General features: G+C 40.0%; 2 protein-coding genes across 6 annotated transcripts; both read left to right on the top strand.

The window, feature by feature from the left end:
• The first annotated feature begins 153 nt into the window (after window positions 1–153).
• LOC103471007 (caspase-3) lies at window positions 154–7,467 on the top strand. 2 transcript variants are annotated; one of them, XM_008419760.1, is made up of 7 exons: window positions 154–241; window positions 2,949–3,023; window positions 3,318–3,472; window positions 4,556–4,684; window positions 6,165–6,340; window positions 6,471–6,585; window positions 6,673–7,467. In XM_008419760.1, the coding sequence occupies exons 2-7, from the start codon at window positions 2,953–2,955 to the stop codon at window positions 6,903–6,905; spliced, it is 879 nt and encodes a 292-aa protein (XP_008417982.1). In that variant the 5' UTR covers window positions 154–241; window positions 2,949–2,952; the 3' UTR covers window positions 6,906–7,467. The 2 variants fall into 2 exon arrangements, with proteins under 2 accessions (XP_008417982.1, XP_008417983.1); XM_008419761.1 differs by lacking the exon at window positions 154–241 and adding an exon at window positions 248–343.
• A 3,535-nt stretch (window positions 7,468–11,002) lies between these two features.
• Window positions 11,003–20,919, top strand: irf2b (interferon regulatory factor 2b). Of its 4 annotated transcripts, none has more exons than XM_008419757.2 (10): window positions 11,003–11,272; window positions 12,521–12,751; window positions 12,844–12,936; window positions 13,014–13,113; window positions 13,810–13,986; window positions 14,082–14,128; window positions 15,526–15,646; window positions 15,748–15,900; window positions 16,512–16,549; window positions 18,450–20,919. In XM_008419757.2, the coding sequence occupies exons 2-10, from the start codon at window positions 12,749–12,751 to the stop codon at window positions 18,714–18,716; spliced, it is 999 nt and encodes a 332-aa protein (XP_008417979.1). In that variant the 5' UTR covers window positions 11,003–11,272; window positions 12,521–12,748; the 3' UTR covers window positions 18,717–20,919. The 4 variants fall into 4 exon arrangements, with proteins under 4 accessions (XP_008417979.1, XP_008417978.2, XP_008417981.1 ...); XM_008419758.2 differs by lacking the exon at window positions 11,003–11,272 and adding an exon at window positions 11,299–11,374; XM_008419756.2 differs by lacking the exon at window positions 12,521–12,751 and having other exon boundaries at window positions 11,004–11,272.
• The last annotated feature ends 5,612 nt before the right edge of the window (window positions 20,920–26,531 follow it).

Here is a 26,531-nt window from a genome sequence, read left to right as displayed (position 1 = left end):
TGGCATAAGAATATAGAGGTAAAATTACTTGAAACTGCTCGGTTAAATCATGGTTAACCAGAGCTTTCTCAGCCAATCAGCTTCCGKCTGTCGGTCAGTCTCTTACTGACCCGCCTACAAACTGGTGCAGCGTCTCTGATTGGCTGAAAGTGTCAGGTTCATACCCTCGAGGGAAAAAAGCTATAATGTCTTAAGTTCACACTTTCTATTACGCACTTCTACCACACGTCTCTACAAAAAGGTAGGTTCAAGGTGACTATAGTGAGTTTGTTKCTGTTATTCACGGTAAAGAGCCGAAAACCTCTGAGGTGTGTGTCGCGTTTGCTCCAGCTGTATCGATAAGGTGGGTGTTCCAGATAGTTTGGTCTTTTTGAGTGCCTTGTCATATGTGACGGGGTCCTCGCGAGGACAAGGATTTTAGGGTGAATTAACAATGAGCTGTTAATTCCTTATTTGTTTTAACTTGTACAAGTATGACGCCGAAATATAGTAATGTTAATGGTTCCCCATTTGTTATACAATCGTTTACTGTAAACTGGGTTGGGTGTAATTACACAACTATAAAGTGATTCACACCTGTTGGATAAATTATTTTCATTTTCGTTTTTTACTTAACATTTGTTGTTTGTATAGAGCTGTAAATGGCTAGGGTTTMAATTATTACTTTGGTTTCGAGCATTAATGAAATTCCGAGCAACACATTCAATTTGCCAACCTTGACCCATTTGTTTCAGGTAAAGAAATGTGTGGAAAAAACTCTATGCTTTCGGTTTTAATAAAGCGGACAGCTCCACAGAGGAACCACACTGTTTCTGCAGCTTGTGTCTTGTTTTAAAAGTTAATGTTCCTGAACTGAGATTCTGTAGCGGATTACACAAGAAAATCCCTTGTCACGTCAGTGAGTCAGGTTCATACCGAAACACCGGGTAACTTAAAAACAATTACGAAGTTATCTTTTACAGCGATAAGACCATTCCGCATACCTGATTGAATGATCCACGTTCAAATGTCAAAAAACGCGATGYGACGCTGATAAACACAGACAAGAGCCTGCAGGAGAGACTGGCTGTTATCAGGGGGGAACCACGCCTTTGGTCCCAGGAAGTGTAACAAGCAGCAGGCAGCGGAGACAAGTCAAGCACTAAAAACTTGAGGAAAACACACTGACAGCACATAATACTTTTATTAATTGTAATTTTATTTGTAGGATATTTTTCTTAGTTATTAACAGCATGTGTTGATTAGAATAGTTTAATTTGTAGTTTTATATTAACTACTAGTAGTGTCTAAACTAGGCTAAACTGTAATATCAGCCAAACATATCAAAACTAAGGGAACATTAATTAGGAAATGTTTAGAATGAATGTCTTTCTATTGAAAATGATCAGGAATACTCTATAAGTGTTGTAATTCTTCAAATTGGTGCTTTAATCTAAGAGGATGGAGAAGTCTGAATCGCTTGGTCCCAGGCTCTGAGCGGTACTGTTAAATTTATTGCAAAGACCTGTGTTTGGATGGCTGTTCGGCGAGGTAATAAAATAAGATAACTTTTTGGTGAACTCTGGTTAAAAACAAGAATCTTTTGTTCAATTGGAGAACTGGGAGAAAGTCCAGGTTTCAAACTCGCATGAGAAAAGCTTCCTCTAAAATGACCGTTGGTCTCCCTTGTCCAGAGAGAGAAGCGTTGTAGTTCTGAAATTAAACAGATCTTAGAAGGTAATAAAATGTCCCAATTTAGTAATTTGAAACTGGTTTCAGCTACACAAGGAGAGTACACGCCATAATTTCATAATTGAATAATTGCATAAATTAAGAAACAAGGAAACACCCTTTTGGATAAAACTATGCGCCACAGAGGAACGAATCAGATTGCAAAACGCATGAGCACTCTCCAAAGACGTGTCTCTGCTTTTTTTCTATTTTGGCATTTTCCCCTTATCCTATTTGTCTCAGGTAAATGAATGTATGCTTTCTGATTTTTTGCAGTTTTCTGATGTCATTTTCATGCTTTGTTTTGTTTTTGATTAAACTCTGAAACTCTGTGACATCGAACACTTTGGCCCGCTTGGGAGATTTTGGGAGCTTGGATCTTGGGAGATTTTGGGATCTCGGAGAAGAACAATGAGTCAGAAGTCTTTTTAAAATATATCTTAAGTCTTCTCAATAGGCCTAATTGTGAAGCAGAATGAGAAAGATACAGTTTTCAAACATATCTTTGGCATGGAAAACATCTGAAAAGTGTGAGCTTGTATTTGGACCCCTTCCAAATCAGTCATTTGTAAAAGCACCTTTTTGCTGTAAGAACGCCTACATCTAATGTTTTCTGGGGTATGCTTCTAGTAGCTGCTTCTTTTTTCTTTTTTTCTCTCAAGTTTAAATTGGATGGAGAACTTCTGTGAACAGTATTTTTTCAAGACTTGTATCTGACTGGATCTAAATCTGGGCTTTGACTGGACTCCCACATCTAGTGGGAATCTGCAGGACTTTCTAGCTGCATTTACAATGAGATTGGTGTACACACACAGACGGACTTTAAGCTTTAGATATTAAACCGTTGGCTACACTAGGTTTTATTAAGGTGTTTCAAAGTGAAAGGGAATAAACATATAATGCATATTACTGATCTGTTTCAAATTTCATTCATTTTTATAGTACTTAAATAGTTAATAAAAGATTATTTGCACCAGACTTATGCTAAACTAGTTTCCATTATATATAACATAATGGTCTTCTACTTTGTGCTGCTCTGTCTGATGAAACCCAGTGACGTTTGTCTGGAACATTCTGCTTCAGAAGCTACAAAGGGAATTTTCTCCGTTCCTAAGATAGTTAAACTTGAGTGATTTTGAAAGGCGCTGCTTTGCAGCAGGAAATAATACTCCTAGATGCTGTCCCTTATCTTCTGCTCTGATTTCTCCTTTGCTGTGTTTGTCTGCTAATGTCTGTAGGAACATGGCAGAGAATGGCAAAGACAAAGACCAGGCTAAGGACACTGTGGACGTCTCAAAATTCTCTCTTAAAAGGTAGTGACTGTTTCTTTGTTTTGTTTTGTTTTTGTTTTTTCCAGGCCTCCTTCCCCTTTGTGAATGTAAACTGCTACCAGTGGCTTGTCAAACAAGAAGGTTCATTTTGCTTTCCACAAAAACCAAGTTCATCTGATAGGAAACCTTTTACATCCTGCTTCTGTTCACATGTTAAACTAGGTTGAATAGCCATTTTGACTCTGTCATATAATTATTATTCAGAGTTTAGCTGATGAACAAGTATTTCTGGTTTGAGTGAAATATCCTCAGTAGTCTGTGTTCCCATGTGTGCAGCAGCAGCAAAGCTCCAGCAGGTGGTGATGATGAGAAGGTGAAGAACAGCTCAGGGAGTCAAGGTTCTCCCTCTGACATTTACCGCTACCGAACGGACTACCCCTGCATGGGAGTCTGCCTCATTATCAACAACAAGAACTTTGACGCACGCACTGGTAAGATTTCACATTAACGTGATATAGAACATGATGTTTGTCAATAAAAAGGATACTTTTTCTTAAGTAATCAAACCTTACTTTGATTTTCTTTCTCTCTTTTTTTTTATTTAATTTTGGTCAGATTAAATCCCCAAAACAAAAATATTGAGCTATGTTTATTTTTGTTCAGGTATCACCAGACGTTTAAACACATATCAGCTTTAGACAAGTTTTTATTACTAATTAAAGCTACCTCTTTAATAGTTTAGACCATAGATTGTTTTCTAAACTACCCCTGTTATCATTACAAATTATTTTTACTATGTCAAGAAGTCAGGTTTTATTATGATCTTCTTATGTAAATGTCTTGTTTTATTTGTGTTTATATATGTTGATATTATATTTATCAGTTAATTCATTGGTTCATTTTTTTTCTTCTCATTTATTCACCTAACTTGGGCCTACACATTAATGTATCATTCAAGGCCACACAGTTCACATAACTTGATCAGTCAGATCTTCTTTAAGGTTTTTGTTTTATTTAACATTTTTTCTTCCTGCTTCTACTTTCTTAAACCCTTCACACACTGCCCAATATGGTCTCAGAGTCTAGGCACAAGTCGATAAATTAAATTTGTTTTATGAATGAAGACAAAGGGATCCGATTTACTGGTCTGATTCATTCAATGTATGAACTGAGCCAGAAATATGACCGAAGAACAACTTCTCTTTAAGATGTTCATGTTTTTAAAAATCTGCTTTTTTTGGAAGCAGATGGAAAAAGTAGTTAAAGATGTGTTAAAACATACACATTTTATCTTATTTTAAATTCATAGATATTTGCTCTTGCTTGGATTCATTAATTTCTTTTTTTTTTCATTCTTTGCTCTAACAAAAGAAGCCTTCGATAGGACGGATTTGATAAAATCCATTAAAACCCGATGTGTGTGTGAACCTACCCTGTTGTGGTGTGTTTGGAAATTCTGCAAGGTTTAAAATGTTAGATTTCATTGGTCATAAAATGCAGGCCACAGATCTCACACTGGCTTTGTCGAGCTAACATCCAGACGCTAAGCAGATTTCCGCTTTGTCTTCCTTCAGGAATGAGCGTCCGAGATGGAACCGATGTTGATGCTGCTAACGTTGCTAAGACATTCGTTAAACTGGGGTACAAGGTCAGATTGTTGAACGACCAGACCGTGGATAACATGATGAAACAGATGGATGCAGGTAACTGCAGCACCTCAACTGATCAACTCTAATTCGTTTAAATCACTGAGACTCCAGCACCGTCCTCGTACCTCACAATCAGTCAGAGGAATTGTTTTCATCGGGGTATGTTCTTATTGCTCAGACGTTTTGGACTGTCTGACCAAAGAACGTTCTTCCATGTTCAACTGAGTCTTACCTGGTCATTCTCAAATTTAGGTGATTCATTATTAGACCATCTATTCCAGAGTTTACTAAACTTTTTAGATTTTACGCCAATAATTGCTTTTTAAGACATATGAAAGTGCTTTGACATTGTTTAGTGCTGAGTTGGTGGGAACATTTTGGACTGTGGCCTTGTTACAAAAACAGCCTCAAAGAAGCTACTTCTCTCTACGGCAAACATGACAGACTAAGGTTCTGGATGACTTACAAAACTGGTAGAAAGTTATTTATCTGGTAAATCTCTCATCAATCAGTGTGTGGGGTTGCCTTTTATTCAAGGAATTGAGATTAATCACAGTTCTGAACAAGGAGCTGGATCAGAACAATTTCCATGATCAGCTTCGCCCACAAGCCCTGGAGCGCTTTGGTGAAGAACAGTGGATTTTCCAGCGTGATGAAGCACCGTGTCACAAGTTAAGAAAGATAGCAAAGTGACTCAAAGAGCAGAACGCAGACATTCTTGACCTCCCAGATCTCATCCCCACTGGGAACCTGAGGTCAGTTTTTAAAAAGCAGGAGGCAGTGGCATGCCCAGACATGTTGGAGGGTGATGTAGGCACTCAATTCTTAGATGAATGAGATTTACTACAAGCTCTGAGAAATTATATCAAATTTATGTTGGACAGAATTAAAAGAATGTGGGGCACTGGTAAGGATGTCTGGCTTTTAAATCCAGAAACGATACCGTGGGTACTATTCATTGTAATAATAAAAACAGAAATTAAAACTGTTTTTGACCAGAGGAAAAACAGACAGGTACTTTAGCATCCCTGGCACAAGGAAACATTGAAGCAAATGATCAGTTATCATCAGGATGGGTAGCCACCAGTCTTACTTTGGTTCACAAGTTGATATCCACCACATTGGAGTGAATTACTGGATAATAAACACTGTAAATATTGACTTTACACCATAAGCAGATTTGTTGCAAACGTCTGTCAAGACGCTGTCAATAGTTCATGCTAATGCCATAATAATAACAGTGATGTACTGACGAAGAAATAAAATGTCAGAACAAGAATAGTTTGCCATCTATTGACTAACAGCATAACTCCACCGTATGGCCAGGCCTCCTCATCCTGCCAGCAACGCCAAAATATGGCCCGTGCTACAATCGCCGCTAACTATTATCAGTGGTAGGAAGAACCTCAAACTCTCATTTTACCAGACCTTCACACAGATGAGTTTGTAACAATCAGCAGAGGTGTGGCTTTCATTCGGTTCACAAATATACAGAAACGCCCTGGTGTAAGGGCTTGTGTCACTCTGTGTGCAGTGGCTAAGGAGGACCACAGTCAGAACGCCTCGTTTGTGTGTGTGCTGCTCAGCCACGGAGACCAGGAGGTGATTTACGGCACTGATGGGTTCAAAAAGCTTGAAACGCTGATCAAATGCATTAAAGGACATCATTGCACGAGTCTGGTGGGGAAACCAAAGCTCTTCTTCATACAGGTCAGTTACTGTTCATTAGCTGAAAATGCTGCTTCATTCTAAGCTTTTTTTATCGTGGGTGTTTGGAGGGGGAATTGAGTGAATCGGTTTGTTTTTCATCTCCTTCATCTCGTCGTTCTTCGCGTCCCAGGCGTGCAGAGGTTCAGAGTTTGACCATGGCATGGAGACGGACTCTGTAGTAGACGAAACGTCTGCAAAGATTCCTGTGGAGGCAGACTTCTTGTATGCGTACTCTACTGCTCCAGGTAACTGATTCTGATTGGATTTCTCTTCAAATTCCATCTGATTTGTTTTTACCTGAATCTCCTCTCTAACCCGTCTCCACCCGACAGGCTTTTACTCTTGGAGAAACACCAGTAATGGCTCCTGGTTCATACAGTCACTGTGTGAAAGTCTGGGTAAGTTCAGTGGACAGCTGGAGCTGATGCAGATCATGACGCGAGTCAACCACAAGGTGGCGTTCTACTTTGAATCTGCTTCCAACTTGCCTGGATTTAATGGAAAAAAGCAAATTCCCTCTATTGTGTCAATGCTCACCAAAGACTTTTACTTCCCTACTAAATGAGTTCATAAAGTGTTCACCTTTGGGATTCAGAAAGTACTTTCAAAGCATTCATTAGCATTTATTATTTTATTTGGAGTAAAAACAGAATTGGACTGTTTTTGTAAAAGAAACTGTTGTTTTCAGATTTCAGAAAAATCACATCAACTATGTTTTTTTTTAAGAAACTGTTAGACTTATTGTGCAGAGGCGGTTCACTATCAGGAGTAAAACTAAAACAGCAAAAGAACATCAGACTAAGTGAAATATGTTGTGAAATATGATGGTGGCTGTGTGATGGCATGGGGCAGTTTTGTTTCTTCAGAACCAGGACAACTTCCAGAATTTGATAGAATCATGAATTTTTGCTCTCTACCAAAACATCCTTAATTAGATTGTCTGACCATCAGTTCTTACTGTTAAAACTTATGGACACTACTATGTAGCAGGACAATGAGGAAAATGATGATGTCCGTTCAGATCTTAGATTTGGGGTGCAATAAGTTTTTCACATCTATCACACAGAGATGTGGTCATTGTAGTTTTTTTTCCCCTCTTAATAAATAAAATAATTTGAAAACCTGTATTTTGTTTTTACTCGGGTTATCTTTGTCATTAAAATGTGTTTGTTTTCTCCAAATTATTGTAGAATTGTTTTCACTTTGATTAATGAACACAAGAGGGAGACGGTTTTCGGCTTTAGTGGCAGAGGCTTCCAGGATGAACTTTTTATGGTTTCCAATGAGGTTTATTACAGCCTGCCACAATGTTCCAGGTTCTTAAAGATATATTCCTCCTGATTTGAATACAATTTCACTCTGACTGTTAGGATTAATGATCTCCCTAGTCCCAAACAGAATTGTTAGAATGATAGAATCAGCCACTTAATAATTCTACTACTGATTTCAATACTGCTATAAACAAAAAAATATCCCTTAAACTCTAGATTATTAGATAAATACTGTTAGATGGAGTCACACTGGCAACTGTTTCTATTGAGACGTTTAGAGAGCAGAGGTTAATCCATCACGTCGCATCTAAATCAGATAGTTGTCCTTTGAATAAGTTAGCACAAACCTTACTACAGCAATTTGCTTTCAATTCACAATTCCAATAAACACAATTCCTAATAAGTTAGTTCATAACACATTTCAGAAGCATTTAGTCTTCCCAAAAACCTGTCGGGACATGCTACATCCCGGAACACAGTTTCTGAGAACTCCAGCTGTTCCACTTACCCTGTTTGTCTTCCTGGAACGGACTTGTTCTGATAACAAATATTTCAGCTCTGAGTTGTTCCAGAAATATGACTCCGTTAGCATGTAGCGCAGAGTTTCAGCTGCCTTTCACTTTAATCAAATGAATTCTTTTTCCATTGTTGAGGAGATTTTGGAACTCCCTGTAAGAATTAGGTGGATTATTTAAGATATTCAGTCAACCAGCTAACGTTGTTAGCTAGTTTTTCTTTACTTGCTGTGTTTCTAAACCAGAGAATGCTGTAATGTGTTCTGAGACCCCAACGAGGTTCTCTTTCAGGTTTTTGATGAATTCATTACAGTTATGGGAAAATGTTTCTATTTTTGCTGTTTTTGTCACACTAATGTGTCAAAAACAGCACGGGGTAAAACAATTTTACAGAGCTGTAAGGTTTAGCCTTAGTCTGCTTGGCTGTCTTTATGCAAACCCACATAGTTCTTGTGATAAAATATCCGTATGTTAATTAGCACTGCACGGGCCCAGCTAGCTACTTTCTGAGCTGTATAGGAACACATTACAGATGACATGTCATTTTACTAGTAACTTGGTAACATGAATATTTGGAAGCCACCTGTTGATAGACTGATATAACTTACCTGCTGTCCGTCAAACACTTTGAAAATCTTTTTACATTCCCACATCTTTATCCTTGTTTCGTATTCCGTTTTTTGTTTTCTGCCCTCAGTACTTTCTTTTCAGCCTCTCCATCTTTAGCTGGATGGATAAAGATCCAGCTAAAATATGAAAGAGCTAGACGCAGAGTTTTCTAGCTCCTTGTCGCCAGACAACAACACGAATCAAATGAAGAAGTAAATACATAAATAAAAGCTTGTTCTTGACTAAAAACAAATTTTCTTCCATCATTTTCTGGCGCCCCCTCTTGCGCAGCACCCCTATGGGTACATCATACCTCACTTTTTTACTCCACTGCACTGTACTTGTTAATACGTGTATGAAATGTGATTAACAAGACGGGTGTAATTTGCATTCCCTGAGAAATAGTAAATAACTAAATGAATAATCAATGTGAGCCTGCAGCCACTAGAGGAAGCTATTGGAAGATTTAGAGCAGGTCTTCACTTGTTTCAGGAACTCAACCGGTTGTTAAAATTTAACCCTTAAAAGAGATTGTTTTAGTTTTTTATACTTTCAGAATCCTCTTCACACACTCACATATGCCCTGTAAAATTCTGCAGCGTGCCAAATACTGTAAATAACTTGCCGCCCCTCCTCTCCTAAATCATGCAAGGCTTAGATGACCAAACTTTCCCTGTTGATGTTTAAACTGTGCCCGTCTGTTCACCGCACCCCGCCCCGAGTATCGCCTGCAGAACACGCGTGGCACAAACAGATAATCCCTGCCTGTGGCGAACGAAGCAGTAAAACAACACAGAGTTGGTACCTGACACTTCCCAACACAGTGATTTTCCGTTCCTCAATGAAACATGTTGTTTTCTGTATAGCGTAAACAGAAAGTATGCACAATGTGTATTATCTACAATCTATATAAAATTACCAAGAGTTTACTATAAATCTGTTTGGACTTCAATTGTGAAACTTACATTTTCACCTATAATTGAGCTTTCCTTAAAAAGAAGATAAAAATGGAAAAACAACAACAAAGAAGGAAACACTAGTAGTAGAGCAGATGATCTGTGGTGCTCAGGGCCTGTTTCTTTGTCTAAAAACCAAAAATGTGTGTTTCAACTGGATAATGAACCATAAGCCAAATCAGCATTAAAATGGTTCATCAGACAACATGGTTTTTCTGATGAAAACCAGAAATCTCAGTCCTTAAACCTAAACCAAAATATTCTGGTGTAGCATAAAAGAGGACCCAGGATCTAAATATACAAAAAGGATAACTAATATCTCTGCATGTTCTCCAACTTTGTGAAATGTTATGGGTAAACAAATACTGTCTTGCATGTATAAACGGTTGATAAAAAAGATACTGACAATTGATCAGATTGTTCTTACAATCTCCTAATATATTAGGGAGCAATATTTGTGTATGCTACTGGAAGAAAATATGAAGCTATTTCAGATGTATTTTCATCAGGGATGCTAACAGCTTCATCAGTAAATCTAAATGTTTTATATATTCATTTAGAAATTTTGCAAATCTGCTTTTGTAACTTTTCAATGTTTGTATAAACTACTCATCGCTAACATTTAAGACATTTAAAATTGAAATCTAAACATCCACATTTTATTTTATGCATTTCTTTTGTTTTTAAATAATACATTTTTTTATGTGTACTTTAATGTTTTTTTTATTATTATTTTCTTCAGCTGTACGCTTCATCTACATTCGGTTTCGGTTAAAAAAGATGCATGAAACCTTCTGGTATGGTTTTGGCCCTTTCCAACAGCAGCAACCACAGATAATTTTCAGTTGCACACTCTGGAAAATAAAACGAAAATGCATTTTCTCAATAACTGCTGCAGCTGCTTGGCCTTGCACAAACGTATATGCACGGTTGTGAGAAGTTTCTAGTTTCGTTTCTGGCACCGGGCGCGTTAAAAAAAGGGCTGCGGTGGGTACGTGTGGGAGGAGGGAGAATTGAGGAAGCGAAAATGAAATCCAGTTCAAAGATCGTCTATGTATTTGTTGATGGCTACGCCAGTTGAAAAAAATACACGTATTTTTGGTATTAAAGTAAAATATTTCTTGTGCTAGTATTTTTTAACAATTTTAGCTTAAAACATGTAAATAAGATTTCGGAGAGACCTTTAAACAAAGTACAAATGTTCACGTAAAGATATTTTCGATTTCGACGATGACAACAACAGCAGAAATAAAAATCGGAGTAAGCGCTCTTCGTATGTTTCTGGGGAGCGCGCAAAGGATCTTCCGCGACTCCGCTCGAGACCGAGCTGAAGCGAGAGCACGAGAGCTTGCAGGGGGATTTCCAGCACGCGCCCTGACTTCCCGAAGCAGTCGTTGTTTTGCTTTCGGTCTGAATGCAGAAACAGAAATAAACCACCGACACCATCTTTATTTTTTTTCTTTTATTTTTTTTTCTATGTGCATTTTAAAGCCTCGAAGCTGCTACGTTGTCCACCTCGAGCCCAGCGTGTTATTCTCCGACAGCGGCGCTGAGGAGCCACAGGCCGTCCAAACTGAGACGGTAACAGTTTTTATTTCCGCATATTAAAAGCTGTTGGGCTGCGTACACAGTCATACGCAGCGACTTCCTACGGGACGACATGACAGCTCCTTAGCTCGCTCTGTAAGTGAAAGTACCCCTGTAGTTTTTTAGGCTTCGTTCGCCGGCGAGGTACTGGATTTATTTTCACTTTTGGCTTCGTTGTTTTTGGGTCAGCTCGCTGGCAGGCAGTAGACAAATAGAGCGCGGTAAACTTTTGACCTGACCTCCGCTGCTAAATTCAACTTTACTTCAATAAACGTGTCCACAACCGCATAGACTTAGCGCTCGGAAAGCTAGTGTGTGCTGTAATTTTGAACATATTATGACTTAAATGTTCTTGTTATTATGTCAGTTTATCCTTATCAAACTGTTTCTTCTTTTACAGAGTTGGAGCTATGATAAATAAAATTACTTCTGAATAGTAATAGCGTTAGTTATGAGAGTACCATGTTGAATTTTGCTTCATTATTGATAAGTTATATTTTCACTGTATTATTGTATTTTATACGTCGCCTGGTGGGAGAGTAGAACGTGATGGTGTGTTTTAGCCGCATTTGCAAGCCAGTTGAACAAAGGTCGTTTCAGCAGTTAAAATTTTACTAAAACATTTGAGAGTTTTTAGAAGTTTGTCTCACATGTTTGACCAGAAAGGGAAGTGAGGCACAATAATTACAAGTGTTAAAACCAATAAGGATCAGGGTAACACACAGACACCCACAGGGGGACTCAGCTGGATGTTCCAGGCCTGCTGCTGGTTAAAAAAGCCTGGTATGGTGCCGTGTTACCTGGTTTGACCTTTTAGGGAGCTGTCTGTTACTAGAAGTGCCACATTAATGTGCAGCTGGGATCACCAGGGCCTGCTGGACTTTGATCATGTCGGGAACCAACATGAGCTTCAGGCTGGGGAAAATGTTCCTCCTGTGTTGTTTTTAAAGGAAACATTCTGCATTTGTTGTCTTGTCGCTTGAATTTTTTTTTCAGCTTCCTGTTGTATTTGTTCCAAGTTTTTTTGTTTTTGTTTTCTAGGATCAGATTTTCTTTAGCAAAAGTTTAAACCTGAGTAAAGTTTTATTTCTCTCATTTCCAAACTAAATGAAACAAAAATATGTATTTATTCATTCATGTTTAGTCTGCTGTTAGAAATAAAATCTATCACTGTGAATCGGTAATTTGAAATGCACTGATGAGGATTTTTCTGGCCTTTCTTGATTTGTGGTTTTCTTTTAGGTGAGCAGCCAGCTCTGATTGTGACCAGTTCCGATTTTTGATGGGGGGAAAACAAAAAGTGTTCCAGGCTTTTTGATATAAGTTATAGCTTTGGATCAAACAGGAAATGACAGGATTGCAAGATTACCCCCGTTTATACATTTAAGCAGGCATTTAGAGCTACTTAAAGGACGATTGGCTGATTTATAATTTCTGCCTCATTTGATTGGTGCACCCCCAGTAATAATCATGGTACGCTGTCTTATTATTTGAGAAGAATTATTTAGATTTCAGTCAGTTCCAGCTGCTGCTTGTTAATACCTGTGATTGTTTGCATCTCTTAGGTCACCATGCCTGTAGAAAGGATGAGGATGCGGCCGTGGCTGGAGGAACAGATCAACTCTTGTCAGATCCCAGGACTGAAATGGGTCAACAAAGTGAGTTGGTGTTTTTAACATTCTAACGTCGACTCATTCTGTGAAGTGAGATGCTGACAGACCGCATTGATTTTTAGGAAAAGAGAATCTTCCAGATCCCGTGGATGCATGCGGCACGTCATGGCTGGGACCTGGAGAAAGACGCGCCGCTCTTCATGCGATGGGCCATACACACTGGTAACTGGAGCACACTCTCACTGCTTCTCCTTTCCTGTGGCTTTCAGTCTCATGTCTGACCAAACAGCGCTCTTAATTTTCTGTCACAAATCTGAGGAACTTTACGGTTGGGCAATGTTTATTGGTTTAGGGAAAAAACAAAGTAAAAGCCAATCAGTTTTGGTCTCCAAACTGTGGAGGGAGGTGTCTCCTTCAGGCTTTAGTTTCGCAAGAGTGAAATGGGTTTCCTACTCGGTCCTGAAAAGAATGGAATACAATTTTCTGTGCTTTCTGGGTCTGGATAAGCAAGGAATGGAGAAAAAAAAATTGATTTTGGAAAATGGACTTTATATTTTGAAAAATGAGCTGAGTTTTTACATTAAATGCCACAAATGAACTTGGTTCTCTTCACATTCTTTTTGAATACAAAATAACCTTACAGCACCTGTGAATCGTGTATTTTTTTTCTTCCAATTTGACAAATTCTGTCCTCGTCTGTCACATAAAATCCCACTGAACATATGTACCTTTAGTTTTAACATTATAATATGACAAATTTCATAACAACATGAAAAGTATTCAAAGCATTCTGAACACATAATGTTGTAGTTGCATCCTTTTCTCTTTAAAAATAAAAATAGAAGCCTAAGCTAACCCTGCTATAATAATAAACACACAAATCCATTCTAAGGTATTTCCCTTAATGTCCGTCTGCAGGCAAATACCAGCCCGGTGTGGACCGGCCCGACCCAAAGACCTGGAAGGCTAACTTCCGCTGCGCCATGAACAGCCTGCCTGACATCGAGGAGGTGAAGGACAAAAGCATCAAGAAAGGAACCAATGCCTTCAGAGTGTACAAGATGCTCTCGTCCACAGAGAGGAGCTTGAAGAAAGGTGAGCTGCGCTCGTTCCTCCTCTGCTGTTTTACTCCTGGATTTGACTCAAAACACGTTTCCTGAATCCTCCCTCCAATCTGTGTGTCCTCATAGGAAAAAAAAAGGCCGACAAGGAGGGAAAGTCCAAGGGAAGCAAAGAGGTAGGACAACCTCTGGGTTTTTTTGTTGCCACGTCTTGATCCACGCTCTATGTAAACTTGATAAAAACCTGGTTTTCATAGTCCAGTTTGGCGGCATTGCCGAAATACCTTACCTAGAAGCGTTTTGCATAGCCTCAGCTCCTGCCAAGACGGAGAAAAACACTTCTAGAAAGCCTCGTCAGGTCAAAGTGAAGTGGGAGAGATAAAGGTGGAGGGGGGGAGGGAACGGCTGAGTTGGAACAATCAGGTATCCTTCCTGTTCCCACATGATGTAGAATTGCTCTGTGTTGGATCAGATAAGAGAGCGGCTCACAGTGGGAGGGATCGACTGCTCTGTCTGGGTGGGTGATGGTCGAGGCATGCCTGCTTTGTTGTTGTAGCTCCCGGCTGGAGGTGCAGAAGTCCAGCTGTTTGTCCTGCAGATGCAGGACGAGGTAGGTCAAAAGGTGTTGAGTGGAGTCACTGGAGAGGTGTCAGGAAGTCGTCCGTGTTCATCGCTCCAGTAGGAGAATATTACAGCCTGCAGCACAGAACCGGCTCAAAACAAACTTCAGTTTATATTTACATTTCATGTCATAGGCTGCACAAAGTAGGGTATAATTGTATATATTTTGCATTGTTTTTAGTATTCATAATTGCTACTAGGCCTGTCATGATAAATTTTCATAGAAGTTATGAAACAACGATAATATCGTTGTTTTGAGATCATCTTCAAGTAATGTAATGGTAATGGCATGGTAATGCAAAACACATTCTCAAAGATAAAGAACATCTTGCATTGGAACAGGAACATATCAACAAAACAAAAACAACAAATAAAATGAATTATTTAGTCTCTGTAAGCAAAATTGTCCTTCATAAAAATGTCTGGTTGAGATCAAAGTCCCTGACTGAAGACTTTTGTCATCCAGTTTGTAGTTGAAAAAGAGAAAAATGAGAAATCATGCAAACGGAAATTATTGAGCTAGTTTTAATTTATTGTGCGATTAATTGATTTGGTGCTTATTGTGTCAGGCCTAGATATTAGGAGTGCACCGATCACAATTTTCTGACCAATTGCTGATATTTGGGTTGCATTAGTTGTTGTACTCCTAATTGCACAAATTAAAATTGTGTTTTTTTTTTTTTTACATGTTTGTGAAGCTATTGGTGTATTTAAATGAGCTGTACAGGTACAGTTATATCAAATACATTTATAATTCAGTACATTATCAGTACAATCGTTTAGTCAATTCAGCACTGTTTCTCTATGTTGGATCGGTATCAGCCGATGCTAAACCTCAGGTATCGATATCAATATCTGTATTAGATAAAAGTGGGTCGGTGCATCCCTAATCTGTATATACTTTCAGTTATGTTTGTCTACATCCAACCTCTCCTCTTCCTTTGCCCCTCAGGGAGCCGCTCTGTCTCCAAGCACGACTTTTTCTGAAGCCCACCCTGGACCCGTTGACTGTTCCAAGCAGCTTGCGCTCAAAGAAGAGACCCGGGAGCTCACAGTGTCCAACAGCGGATCAGGTACTGCCGTTGTGATTTGTGTCGCCCTGCGCCACAGGAGTGCGCCGGACTCCCTTGTGTTCACGCTCAGTGTGTTTTGTGTGTGTGTGTCTGACCCGCAGCGCTCCACAGTCCGGCTGGGGACCATCTGATCCACTGCGAGCAGCTGCCGGACGTGTGCCAGACCATCGAGGTGACCACCGAGAACGAGGAGCAGACCGTTAGCTCCTCCCACTCGTACCCACTGCAGATCTCTCCTGTATCTTCATGCTGCGGTGAGACACCACACACACAAACACATCCTCTTAACCGCAGCATGTTACGAGGAACAAAAAAAAAAGCCCAAATAATGCACCTACGGGCTCCTGACCACATGGGAACCTCTTTTACATCATTGTGGTTTCAATACAGAGGATTGGCTTTCCTCAACTCTGTATCTGATCGGCTGTTTATGTTCTGCCTGAGCAATAAAAAAAAGAAAACAACCCTGTGGTTTAGATGCTAAACTGTTAGCATCAGTCTCTGTCCAAACCAGCTGCATGGGTGAAAACAGAGGGGTAGACCTCTTTATCAACCCAACTACTACCAGAACATTTTGTTAGTTTATTTATTTTATGTTTTTATCTCTGCTTACATAAAAGCAGATAACTGCTCCTCTCTTCTAGCTACTAGCCGGTTTATCTTGTGTGTTCGTGACCCGTCATTCAGGGCCAGCTTGATCTATGGGTGTCAGCTCTGCTTGCTTGTGTGTGGTTGTTTGCATAGCTAACATTCAGAGTTGTGTGTAGCAGCAGTGTGTGTGCGTGTATGTGTTGGGGGCAGGGGGTTAATTGTCAGGCCTGTATGTGTGGTTTTACCTCCGTTTTCCTGTCTCCTCTGACTGCAGGCAGCGACACAGAGAGCGACACAGAAGACAACAAAGAGGTGGGTCTCACACTTAACACACACACACACACACACACACACACACACACCAAAGAGCGCTGAATGAATCAGCAGCTGGACTAGTTTTCAGATAAACAGGTTTTTACCTGCTCCAACAGGGTGTGTGTGTGTGTGTGCATCATAAAGTTTTGGAGCGTTGGCCCTGAGTGTGACGAGAGTTTGTGGTGCATCTCAGAGGCTCAAAGCATTTTTATTATTACGTGTTGAGTTAGGTGTGTGTGTGTGTGTGTTCCTTCCTGTAAGGTTGCAAAAGAGTGAGAAAAGGGAGGGCTCTGTCAGGAACCACCACAGTCAAACATTAACAGTTTGATCTCTGCTTGTCCTTTTGTCTATCACCACATGCTAACAAGATGTTCTATCCTGAGCCGCAACACAGGAATTCACCTGCACTTCCACACAGAGGAGATGCTCTTTTAGCTAATTTTGCACACACTACTGATGGCTAAATATTTACACTGAGTCACACACACACATCGATTCAACAGCAAGGACCGTTTAGCTGCTTTATGTTTGGTGTTGTAATAGTATTACCACACCTTGGACTTTCCTGCATTATGTTTCAGCACATTTCAGTGGGACAAAACAAGGTGGCAATTTATGAGGAAATAAAAATCTATAAAGTGTATGTAGCCCTCTTTACTTTAATACAGCAAACTAAAATTCAGGGCAGTAATGTATCCCAACCTTTTATCATCTCACAGATAGGCCTGTCACTATAACACATTTTGCGATAAACAACAATATTATCATTTTTTGATACCATGTTCAACTTCTACAGTAATAGTGGTTTATTAATGCAAGTACAACCTCTCAGAGATCAAACAACTTTAATTTCTAAAGAAACCTTTAACACTGGAACTGGTAAACAGCTTAAACATTCAAAATAAATAAACAAAACAGCCAAAACAATAATTGAAATGGATTATGAAGTCTCTGTTACCAAAAGTGATTTTCAAAATATGTCATTCAGCTTTGACGGGGAAAACAGGCAAAAGGGGCAGGTAGTGCAAACTATCTTGTTTCTCAAGATGGTGGCTTTTCAACAATGTTAAAGGGGAGCATCTCTTTGACGATTGTTGCCTATGTGGAAATGATCAATCTCATTTTAATTTATCATTCGATTATTTGATCTATTCCTTCTTGCGACCGACTAACACACAGAAAAAGATTCAGTCCAAACTTACGGCAGACATCCACCCCCTTCGCTGGGACTTTTCAAAATTTGTCAGGGGTGAAGTCATGCTCTCCCAGGGGAGGTTAGTTACACTTTAATTATCTTGCATGAGAAACTGATCTTATCTACCGATCTTATCTGTCTATACAAAGGTCTGAAAATCAGCCACTGTCCCTTTTGTTGTGCTGTGACAGAGAGCTGACCCGCCCACCAGGTCAGATCTGCATGTGCCTGGTTAACAATAGTCACCTCACCCTAACTTAGCAACTTGTTGCTATATTTAGCAATGTTTCAGACAAAAAAAAAAATTGGTATCGGCCAAAGTTGAAATAGGCAGGTCAGGTTTGCAAACTGTAATTGATGCACCCTTGCTACGGTTCAAATGAGACCAAATCTAACTTTTGTGTGCAAAATGCTAATCAAGACAGCAAACTTTGACCATGAACACTATTCCCACAGTAAATCTTGGTAGAATGCATTTCATTCATAAAATAAACTTTGAAAACCACGTTATGGTGCCACTAAATGGACGACTTTTTATTCCTTCTTGTAAAGTCTCCTTATGATGCATGACAAAATGTGAAAAAGTCCAAGGGTTATGAACACATTGCTATGCAGCTCAGCCCCAGGTTCACATCAGTTGCATCAGAAATTGTCCACAATCTGTACATAATTGTTCCTTCTTCTCCTTGTTCCCACCGACAGGCTCTCGGTCCGACGTGGAAGCGGGAATACCCGTCGGTCCTCAGAATCCCGCCGTGCTCCCTCCCCGGCATGGCTTCGTTCGTCAACCCGAGTAAACCCAACTTCCGGGTCACCAGCCTGAAGGACCCCACGCCCCTCATCAGCTATCACATCGACGGCTGGACGCCGGCTTGCGGCCAAAACTCTCACACGCCCCCGTCGAGCAGCCACGCTCACGAGGTGCGTGCAAGCGTCATTAGAAAAACCTCAGATGTCACTTCCTCCTGACCCCTGACCTCGGATGAAGGGGTTAGGAGGAGGAACGGTCGCTTCCAGAGAACATGTGGGCTATGTCGGAGCCTAAAACACCTGTGTGGATCTTCAGTTCTCTTAGTTTTCCCTTTTGACCGACTGACACTCAGCTGGATGTACCGGTCTGCCAAGCGGTGAGCATTTGACCGTCAGCGTGGGGGCCGGGTTTACAAGCTGCAGACCACTTCCACCTGAGTGGGTACATGAGGACCATACCGACGCCCTCCGTGTGCCACCGGTGGTATTTATGTGCAGCTTAAGTAGCTTCACACGCCTTTTTAGAAATGAGAGGTTCTCGGCGTTTTTAAAAGTTCGGCTTACCAAAGATTAGTTTAATTCAGTCCGTTAGTTTTGACAAGCTAAATGTAGATGCAGCCTGTTTGCCATCGTGTTCCTTATCGCCACGTTTAACCAAAGCCAGCACCTAACTACCAAGTTAAATACTTTGCTGGGGACACACGGAACCGGTATGTGGCGTTGCCATCCCAATCAGTTCAGGTCAGCAGATTAATTATCATGTATTTATACTCTCAATCACTGGCCCCACATTGGACAGAAGGCCGCGTGGATCTGTCTCCTCAGGACACTGGACTCGCCATTACTACAGCGGGGGGGACTAACACCGTCCTCCTGGTGTCCATAATGTACATAGCTCTTTTGTATGTGGGTTTTTGATTGCTTTAGCACCTTACAGGCAGCGCACTGGTTGGTGTGTGTGTATGCGTGTGTGTTTGTGAGTCTGAGAGAAACGGGGAGCAAAGCTTTACTTGCAGATATGTGCCTTTTGATGTGGCCGGGTTCAAACTAGGCATGGGCCTGTATGAGATTCTTAATCCTGACACATTGAGATCCTAAAATTTTGACAAAATGGACGAAAAACATGAGTTATGTTCAATATTATTTAAACCATTTTACTTCAAGTACCAATAAGTTTGTTTCTGATGGGAAATGAGATGGAACATGATGAAAAAAAATGAAATGGAAGTTATCAATTTTGAAATGAAAACTCGACACCGGTTACCGGCTCATGCTTACTTGAAGCTAGCTGTGCTTTAGCCTGCTAGTGGCAAACGCTACACCTCTCAAAGTCGCTCTTGTGCCTTTTTATACGTAAGATATGCATATGAATTTATTCATTTGATTTTATTCTATTTTTAAAGCATCCCTGGGGGGGGGGGCAGTTTAATTTGAGTGCACAGATCTCCCCTTCGCCCTGCACAGAAACACTGAGCTGCACTGACGAGGCAGTTATGCTCAGGAGTCATCGACCCCTGCTATGAGGAAACGGGATCCATTATCAACGGTTGTTAACAGCTAACAGGCTAAAGCGCAGCCAACAGGAAGACGATGGATCCACTGTGGGAACCAAACCCCCTCCCTCCAGAGTGTAACACTGGATTCACTCAGTCATTATGGTGATTTTTTTTTTATATATATATATAAAGACTCACTGGATCAAAGGGGGTTGTTGCTTGCTTTACTGCAAAAATCTTTTCATACTTGTGCCTTTTTTTAATTATTATTACTCAATGACGGAAATGGCTCATTTCAGTCTAGTTGCAGCTCGTGAATCCAGCCTGCATCATGTAATATTTTAAGCAAATTCTGCTAATAACTGAACTAAAAGCAGTCTTTTTTTTTTTATTGTTTTTTTTTTGTTTTGTTTTTGTGTTTGGAATCAGTGTAATTATTTCGAGTGGACGCAGAAATATACACGAGGTGTTTCCTGGTATATAAAATGGGACTAAAAATATGAGGAAATTGCTGATCAGAAGAGCTGGCATAACAAGGAAAACATTCTGAAAGTCCACCGATTTGCGTTGCCTTAACAGTAGCCTCACAGAAACATCCTATGTGCGCTTTTCCACAGATTTAGTTTCTTCTGCTTTATGTCGGTTAGAGACGAGCAGTGAAAGCTGACAGGTGTTTCTGTTGTCCAGAGTAATTTAGAGCCATTAAATCTCTTATCAGGAAGGAGTTGTACCTCTTTATGTTCAGCAGCACACTCTCTTAAAGGACAATGTAACTATTTAGCTGAAAGGAAAAAACAACCAACCATGAATATGAAAATTACATTTGCTCTGCTTTTCATCCTGCCACCCGTCTTGTCTAACATTGTGAAATCTACATGTGAATCAACATGTTCAACTGAAAATAAAGTGTTTTTGTATTTATCCTGCTTTCGGTTGGATTTTTATGACTGTCACAATTGAACTTTTTTTTTTTTTTTCTTTTTTTTATCTCTGGTATAGGCAGAAAGAGCAGAGTCCAGCTCTTTTTTATAGCCGCTGAGCCTCAGAGCTCGTATATCTGTGGCTGTTAAGATAAAAACAAAGTGACGGCTCGTCGGAGACCTTTTTGTTGGGAAACTGACCATTACCACGGCTTGGGCTGGGACACGACTTTGAGATAAGGATTAAAGGTTTTGCTGCTGAACAGTGCAAGTTAGCACCTGTAATGACTGAAACTGGAGTAACCGGTATGAGTGGTTCAGGTATTTGTCAGATGAGGCCTCGCTCTGCACACACACACACGCACACACACTCACACAGAGAGACAGTCGCTTCATTCAGTTTATCCAGAGCTCTAACGTCTGTTTCAGTTTCAGTTGCTTTTCTCGGTTCTCACTCTGCTTCCTGTTTTTCTCAGGTCCCAGCGGATGGCTGGCCAGTTGCCTTGACAACTGCTAACCACATGCCATTAGTCATAGTAAACAGTCTGTCAGTATGTCTGCTTTTTTTGTTGTTTTCTTTAGGATATATATCAAGACCTTAATCTGGACTTCCAGCAGTGTCGACAGGAATCTCGAAGTGTGCTCATTTGAATGTGTAGTTAATATGAAAACGTTTTCCTCATTTTTTATCCTACCACTAAGTTAAAACTTGTTTTTTGTTTAAATAGTGGACTCTTTTTATAGAATCTCACCATATTTACGAACATATGTTTACATTTTGTTAATAAAAGAGGGAAAAACGTCAAACCATAACTTTAAGGTTAAAACGAACTTAGTCTAATTTAGTAAACAGATAAAACAGGCTATTTTTAAAGAAAGATGTTTCACTGCTGCCATCTAATGTCCAAATTTAGAATTACAACCACTGACCTACTATTACAATAGTTTTATTCAAGGTATTCAAGAAGGTATTTATGTGAAAGAAAAATATGAAATTCATAGACACCATCCTGCCGGCTTCACCAATGGTTCTCCACCCCATTCCACAATTTAAGTGAAAATATCTATAGAGAGTACATCCCTAACACGTTTGTAAATCTTTCGTCATATCCTTTTAATGGACAACATCAATTGTAGGTTTCTGGCCAATCATTGAGCTTTAAAAGGATCCAGATTCTGATCTTGGCTTATACAAATTTCTTTTTTTTGTCTGAAAAGTTGCCAAATATAAAGGAGTCTGTCAGTCAGTCCTCTCATGGCAGGACAGTCACTGATTTTCAGTCCTTTTTGGAGATGGACAAGATTGGTGGATAACAATGTTTTCTCTCTGAACCAAATGAGTTTATGTTGGTCTCAACAGACCACAGGTCTTGGTTCCAGTGATCATGTCCTCAGTCTGCTCGTCTTCAGCAGCCCAGTTTGACGCAGTGTGTAGTGTAGTGTGATTTCTCTCGCTATTGTGGCATGCAGCAAACGGAAATCATTTTGGTGATCCCAACCAAAATCACCAAACGAGAAGCTTGTTCTGATTTGAGAATGTGTGTTTTCTTTTTATTTAGAGTATGTAAACTTCTGGTTTCAACTATAAGTAACTAGAATGTTAATCTGCCCCTTTAGACAATATTTATTGTGAGTCACCACTGTATAAATAATGATTTGTCGTGGTTCCATTTTGTCATAAGGAATTAATCTGATTCTGTAGTGTTCATGCAGTTTCTGTAAAGCCAGCTGTATTCATCACTGTCCTTCTCTCTTCTACTGCAGCAGAAGAAAAGAAATTAAAACTCTGGCTCTCATTACAAAGTTAAAGTAATGTATGCCTTCAGGACCTTCCTCTAGCTATGTTTTAATAGTGCACATTTTCAAACCAATTTGCAGTAATTTAAGCTGTTCCAACCACATTAACAAGAAAAAGTGATGCTATTACTGCTGATCTAAATTGGCTTACACCACGCCAACAGGACTGTATATTTCTCATGTCTCAACAGAATACAGCAGCAGATTCCTGTTTTCAATTCTACCAATGGTGTATGCTATCCTATCTATCAGTACTTGGTGCTTTTTTTAGTCCATCCTGAAGTCTTTTACAAGCAAATCGTGTTCGGACTTTGCAGATTTATTCACAAACAAAACTCAGAAGATGATACGAGCGGTTTGTGGCTCCATCTCTGATTACTTGGTTATCAGAGCTGGGTAAGAAGATAAATTATTGAGTGATTTATCTGATAAAAAAACTGCCTTATTATAAACTAGTATAAGCCCATACATAACCTAACATTTTTGCCAAAGATTGTTAAAACAACGATTCAGGTAATTTAATAATTTCTTATTTTAAAAGTTACTTCACTGCTGCCCAGTCAGGTTTTGATTCCCATGTTTGTTTTGATCAAAACAAACTAAACGTTGGTGAGATGGTCAGATATGCTCAGACCAAGACTTAATTTTGGCACATTAATCAAAGCTCTCATGTGGGGTTCCTCAAGGTTCTGTTCTCGGGCCACTTTTATTCAACAGCTTTATGCTCCCTCTAGCTCAAATTCAGGAGTAAAACAACATCTAATGTCTGTATGCTGATGATGCACAACTTTAGAGATTAACACCACTATCATTGTTATAATTTACTTCAGTTTATCAGTTCATTTTGGTCATGTATTTAAAATTTGGATGCTCAAATTTTTTTCATTCCTCTCTGAAAACATTTCTGGTTTTAGTTCTGTTTTCTTTAGTTTCCTGTAAAATATTAACCTTACACATGAAGCGACACTATTCACATAAATTTACATCATCGTGTCTAGTGTCAAATGCTCTTTGTAAATTCAGTTTTGCGTAGAGTTTTGTCTGAAAAGCAAGCCGACAAACATAAGATGGAGTGAGAATCGCCTTTTTAAACTAATTGTGTTTGTTTTGTTCTTTTTATTTTGGTCCAAGAAAAAACTGTATATTTTTTAGTTTACCTGTCCTGTTCCTGTTTTGGTGACTGATTGGTGGAGCTTTGTTTGTTAAATGATCTTTTTAGGGAACCTCGGAACATTGAGCCTGATAAAAACAAACCTGTGCTGGTCTGGGACATTTTTTTTACCATGCAAAATGAAAGCATATTTCTTATTTATGTCTTTGATCGTATTTATGGCCACCTGATTCTTTTTTTTTGTACTGAAAACCAGAAGCCTTATGAATATGAAGTCAGTAAACCTGAAGCATCAAAAGAGCTCCAATGAAGGAATATTTCTTCCAAATTCCTCTTCCTTCTTTCCTAAAAGCTTTGATTTCAACAGACAGAACACGATTAAACCAAAGATACATCTGTTGAATGCAATCGTAACGGATTCTATTCCTTTTGATATATTGTGAGGGATTTGCCCCCTCCCTCACAGGTGCTGTTTTTTGTGTGCTTTATACACTGCTCAAAAAAATAAAGGGAACACTTTAACATTTAAGTGAACACTGAAGTGTTCCCTTTATTTTTTTGAGCAGTATATATATTCTAATTTATTTGGGTAAATGTATTGTTTTGGGAAGTAATTTGATTTATTTACTTGTTTTAATCCACTTCTCCTCTCTTTGAGGTCACCTGGTCATGTGTTGCCATGGAAGCGCGCCCATGAGCAGTGCTGACAAGGACCTGGTGTTACCAATCAGCCTCATTGGGAAAATCCATTTTCTGAGAGGGAGGAGAGATGTATTTTGGATTTTGTTTGGGCCCAGATTGTTTTTGTTTCTAGTTTTGTTTGAGTTAATTGTAACTGTAGACATTGTTTAGGAATAGTTTAGTGCAAATGTTTGTTTGTTTCTGTCTGAAAATGTGAATGTCTCCACCTCTCCAATTAGTCCTGGTGGGAGCCAATCATTTAAAAGCCAGGTGGTTCAGGTGAAAAGCAGTTTCATGCTGTATACTGAATTGAACTACAGATGAAAGAAAAGTATTGAGTACTCTACAATTGCTGGCTCCAGTCTGTTTTTTCTCTTGGGTCGCAAACCAACATATATAAACATGTTTTTTTTTTTTCTTTCATCTGCAGTGTGCTTTTTTCCCCATCCATCCATCTTGTCCCTCAGTGGGGTTGGGAGGGTTGCTGGTGCCCATCTCCAGCTAACGTTCCAGGTGAGAGGCGGGTTCACCCTGGACAGGTCGCCAGTCTGTCGCAGGGCAACACAGAGACACACAGGACACACAACCATGCACACACACACTCACACCTAGGGGCAATTTGGAAAGGCCAATTAACCTGACAGTCATGTTTTTGGACTGTGGGAGGAAACCGGAGTACCCAGAGAAAACCCACGCACGCACAGGGAGAACATGCAAACTCCATGCAGAAAGACCAGGGCTGGGAATCGAACCCAGAACCTTCTTGCTGCAAGGTAACAGCTCTACCAACTGCGCCACTGTGCAGCCCGCTTTTTCCCCCACTGGCTGAAAAAATATCTTGAAGTGAAACGGTAATGATGTTTACCCTCTCAATGCTGAGTTTCCTCCTTACGACCAGCAGATGGCACTGTTACTCCATTTATCAGCAACAGCCGCACGTTCGTTTTTTAATCGTCTGTCTGCTCTCTCTCTCTTTCAACATATCTGCTGTAAACATGCATTATCTGACTTTAAACTCCCACAAGATATGTTTTTAAGAGAATAAACAATTTTCATCGTTGATGTTTATTTTTTACATTAAGGTCAGTTTGATTTTGCACAGAAATGTTCAGTCTGCCAAGAGAGTGCTCTGATTCAGTGAAAGTTGTTCAGATTGCACATTTTTAAGATGCGTTCTGATGAAACCTGAAAACTATGCAAATCTCTGTCAGAAAACTTCAGGAAAAAAACTCAAACAAAAGACAACCCATATCCGTTTCTACATGGCAGCTCTTTCATTTTTCCCAGAGCGGAGCATCCTTGGACTACACCACTGCAGCGAAGGTGTTGCGCTGCGAGAAATCTGTGCCGTCGTTTGGAAAAGAAAGGTGGAAATGTCACTAATTGACCCCCGTGGTTGTGACTCCGCTGCAGCTATGTTGCACAAAAAAAACCACACACACAATTTAGGAAATAACCAGGTATGGTGAGTCACCGGCCGGCGAAACCTGGTGTAAAAAAGCCTGACTCAGAGGGAGACAGTGTGACACAGATGGGTGAGAAAAAAGTGAAACACAGGAGGAGGAAGATGGGGTGGTGAGGGGAGCGACGGTGGAAAACAGACGGGTAGATAGAAAGTGTCACCAAGGGGTGAGTTAAATGACATTAATGATGCTGCGTTGGTGTGAAGTGGCTGTGAATCTCAACAGTCTTCTTCTTGCTACTTGTTACCATGGTTGCTGCTGCTGCTGCTGACATCCCGATTGCAGATAATGAAGTCAGGTGCGCGTGTGTGTGCGTGTGTGTGTGGGGGTGTGCGTCCGTGTGTAAGAGAGAAGAGGGGAAAAAATGTCTTTGTAGGCAGATAACTGAACCTTAACCCACCAAGCTGTTAAACAGAGTGTCCTTACACACACACACACACCTACACACACACACACACACACACGCACACGCACACACACACACACACACACACACACACACACACACACACACACACACACACACGCATACATGCTTTCATGACTTGTGGGAACTATACATTGAC

The sequence above is a fragment of the Poecilia reticulata genome, linkage group LG10 (assembly GCF_000633615.1).
Source record: "Poecilia reticulata strain Guanapo linkage group LG10, Guppy_female_1.0+MT, whole genome shotgun sequence".
NCBI classification, from domain to species: Eukaryota; Metazoa; Chordata; class Actinopteri; order Cyprinodontiformes; family Poeciliidae; genus Poecilia; species Poecilia reticulata.
The sequence above is the reverse complement of the archived record's forward strand: the minus strand, read 5'-3'. Positions and strand labels throughout refer to the sequence as shown.

Excerpts from the sequence above, each read along its gene's own strand:
- irf2b (XM_008419756.2), top strand. The coding sequence starts at position 11,168 with ATGTGCATTTTAAAGCCTCGAAGCTGCTACGTTGTCCACCTCGAGCCC. Across the intron at positions 14,129-15,525 it reads AGTCCAAGGGAAGCAAAGAG|GGAGCCGCTCTGTCTCCAAG; the intron begins GTAGGACAACCT and ends TTTGCCCCTCAG. Across the intron at positions 15,647-15,747 it reads AGTGTCCAACAGCGGATCAG|CGCTCCACAGTCCGGCTGGG; the intron begins GTACTGCCGTTG and ends TCTGACCCGCAG.
- LOC103471007 (XM_008419760.1), top strand. The coding sequence starts at position 2,953 with ATGGCAGAGAATGGCAAAGACAAAGACCAGGCTAAGGACACTGTGGAC. Across the intron at positions 3,473-4,555 it reads GAACTTTGACGCACGCACTG|GAATGAGCGTCCGAGATGGA; the intron begins GTAAGATTTCAC and ends GTCTTCCTTCAG. Across the intron at positions 6,586-6,672 it reads TGCGTACTCTACTGCTCCAG|GCTTTTACTCTTGGAGAAAC; the intron begins GTAACTGATTCT and ends TCCACCCGACAG.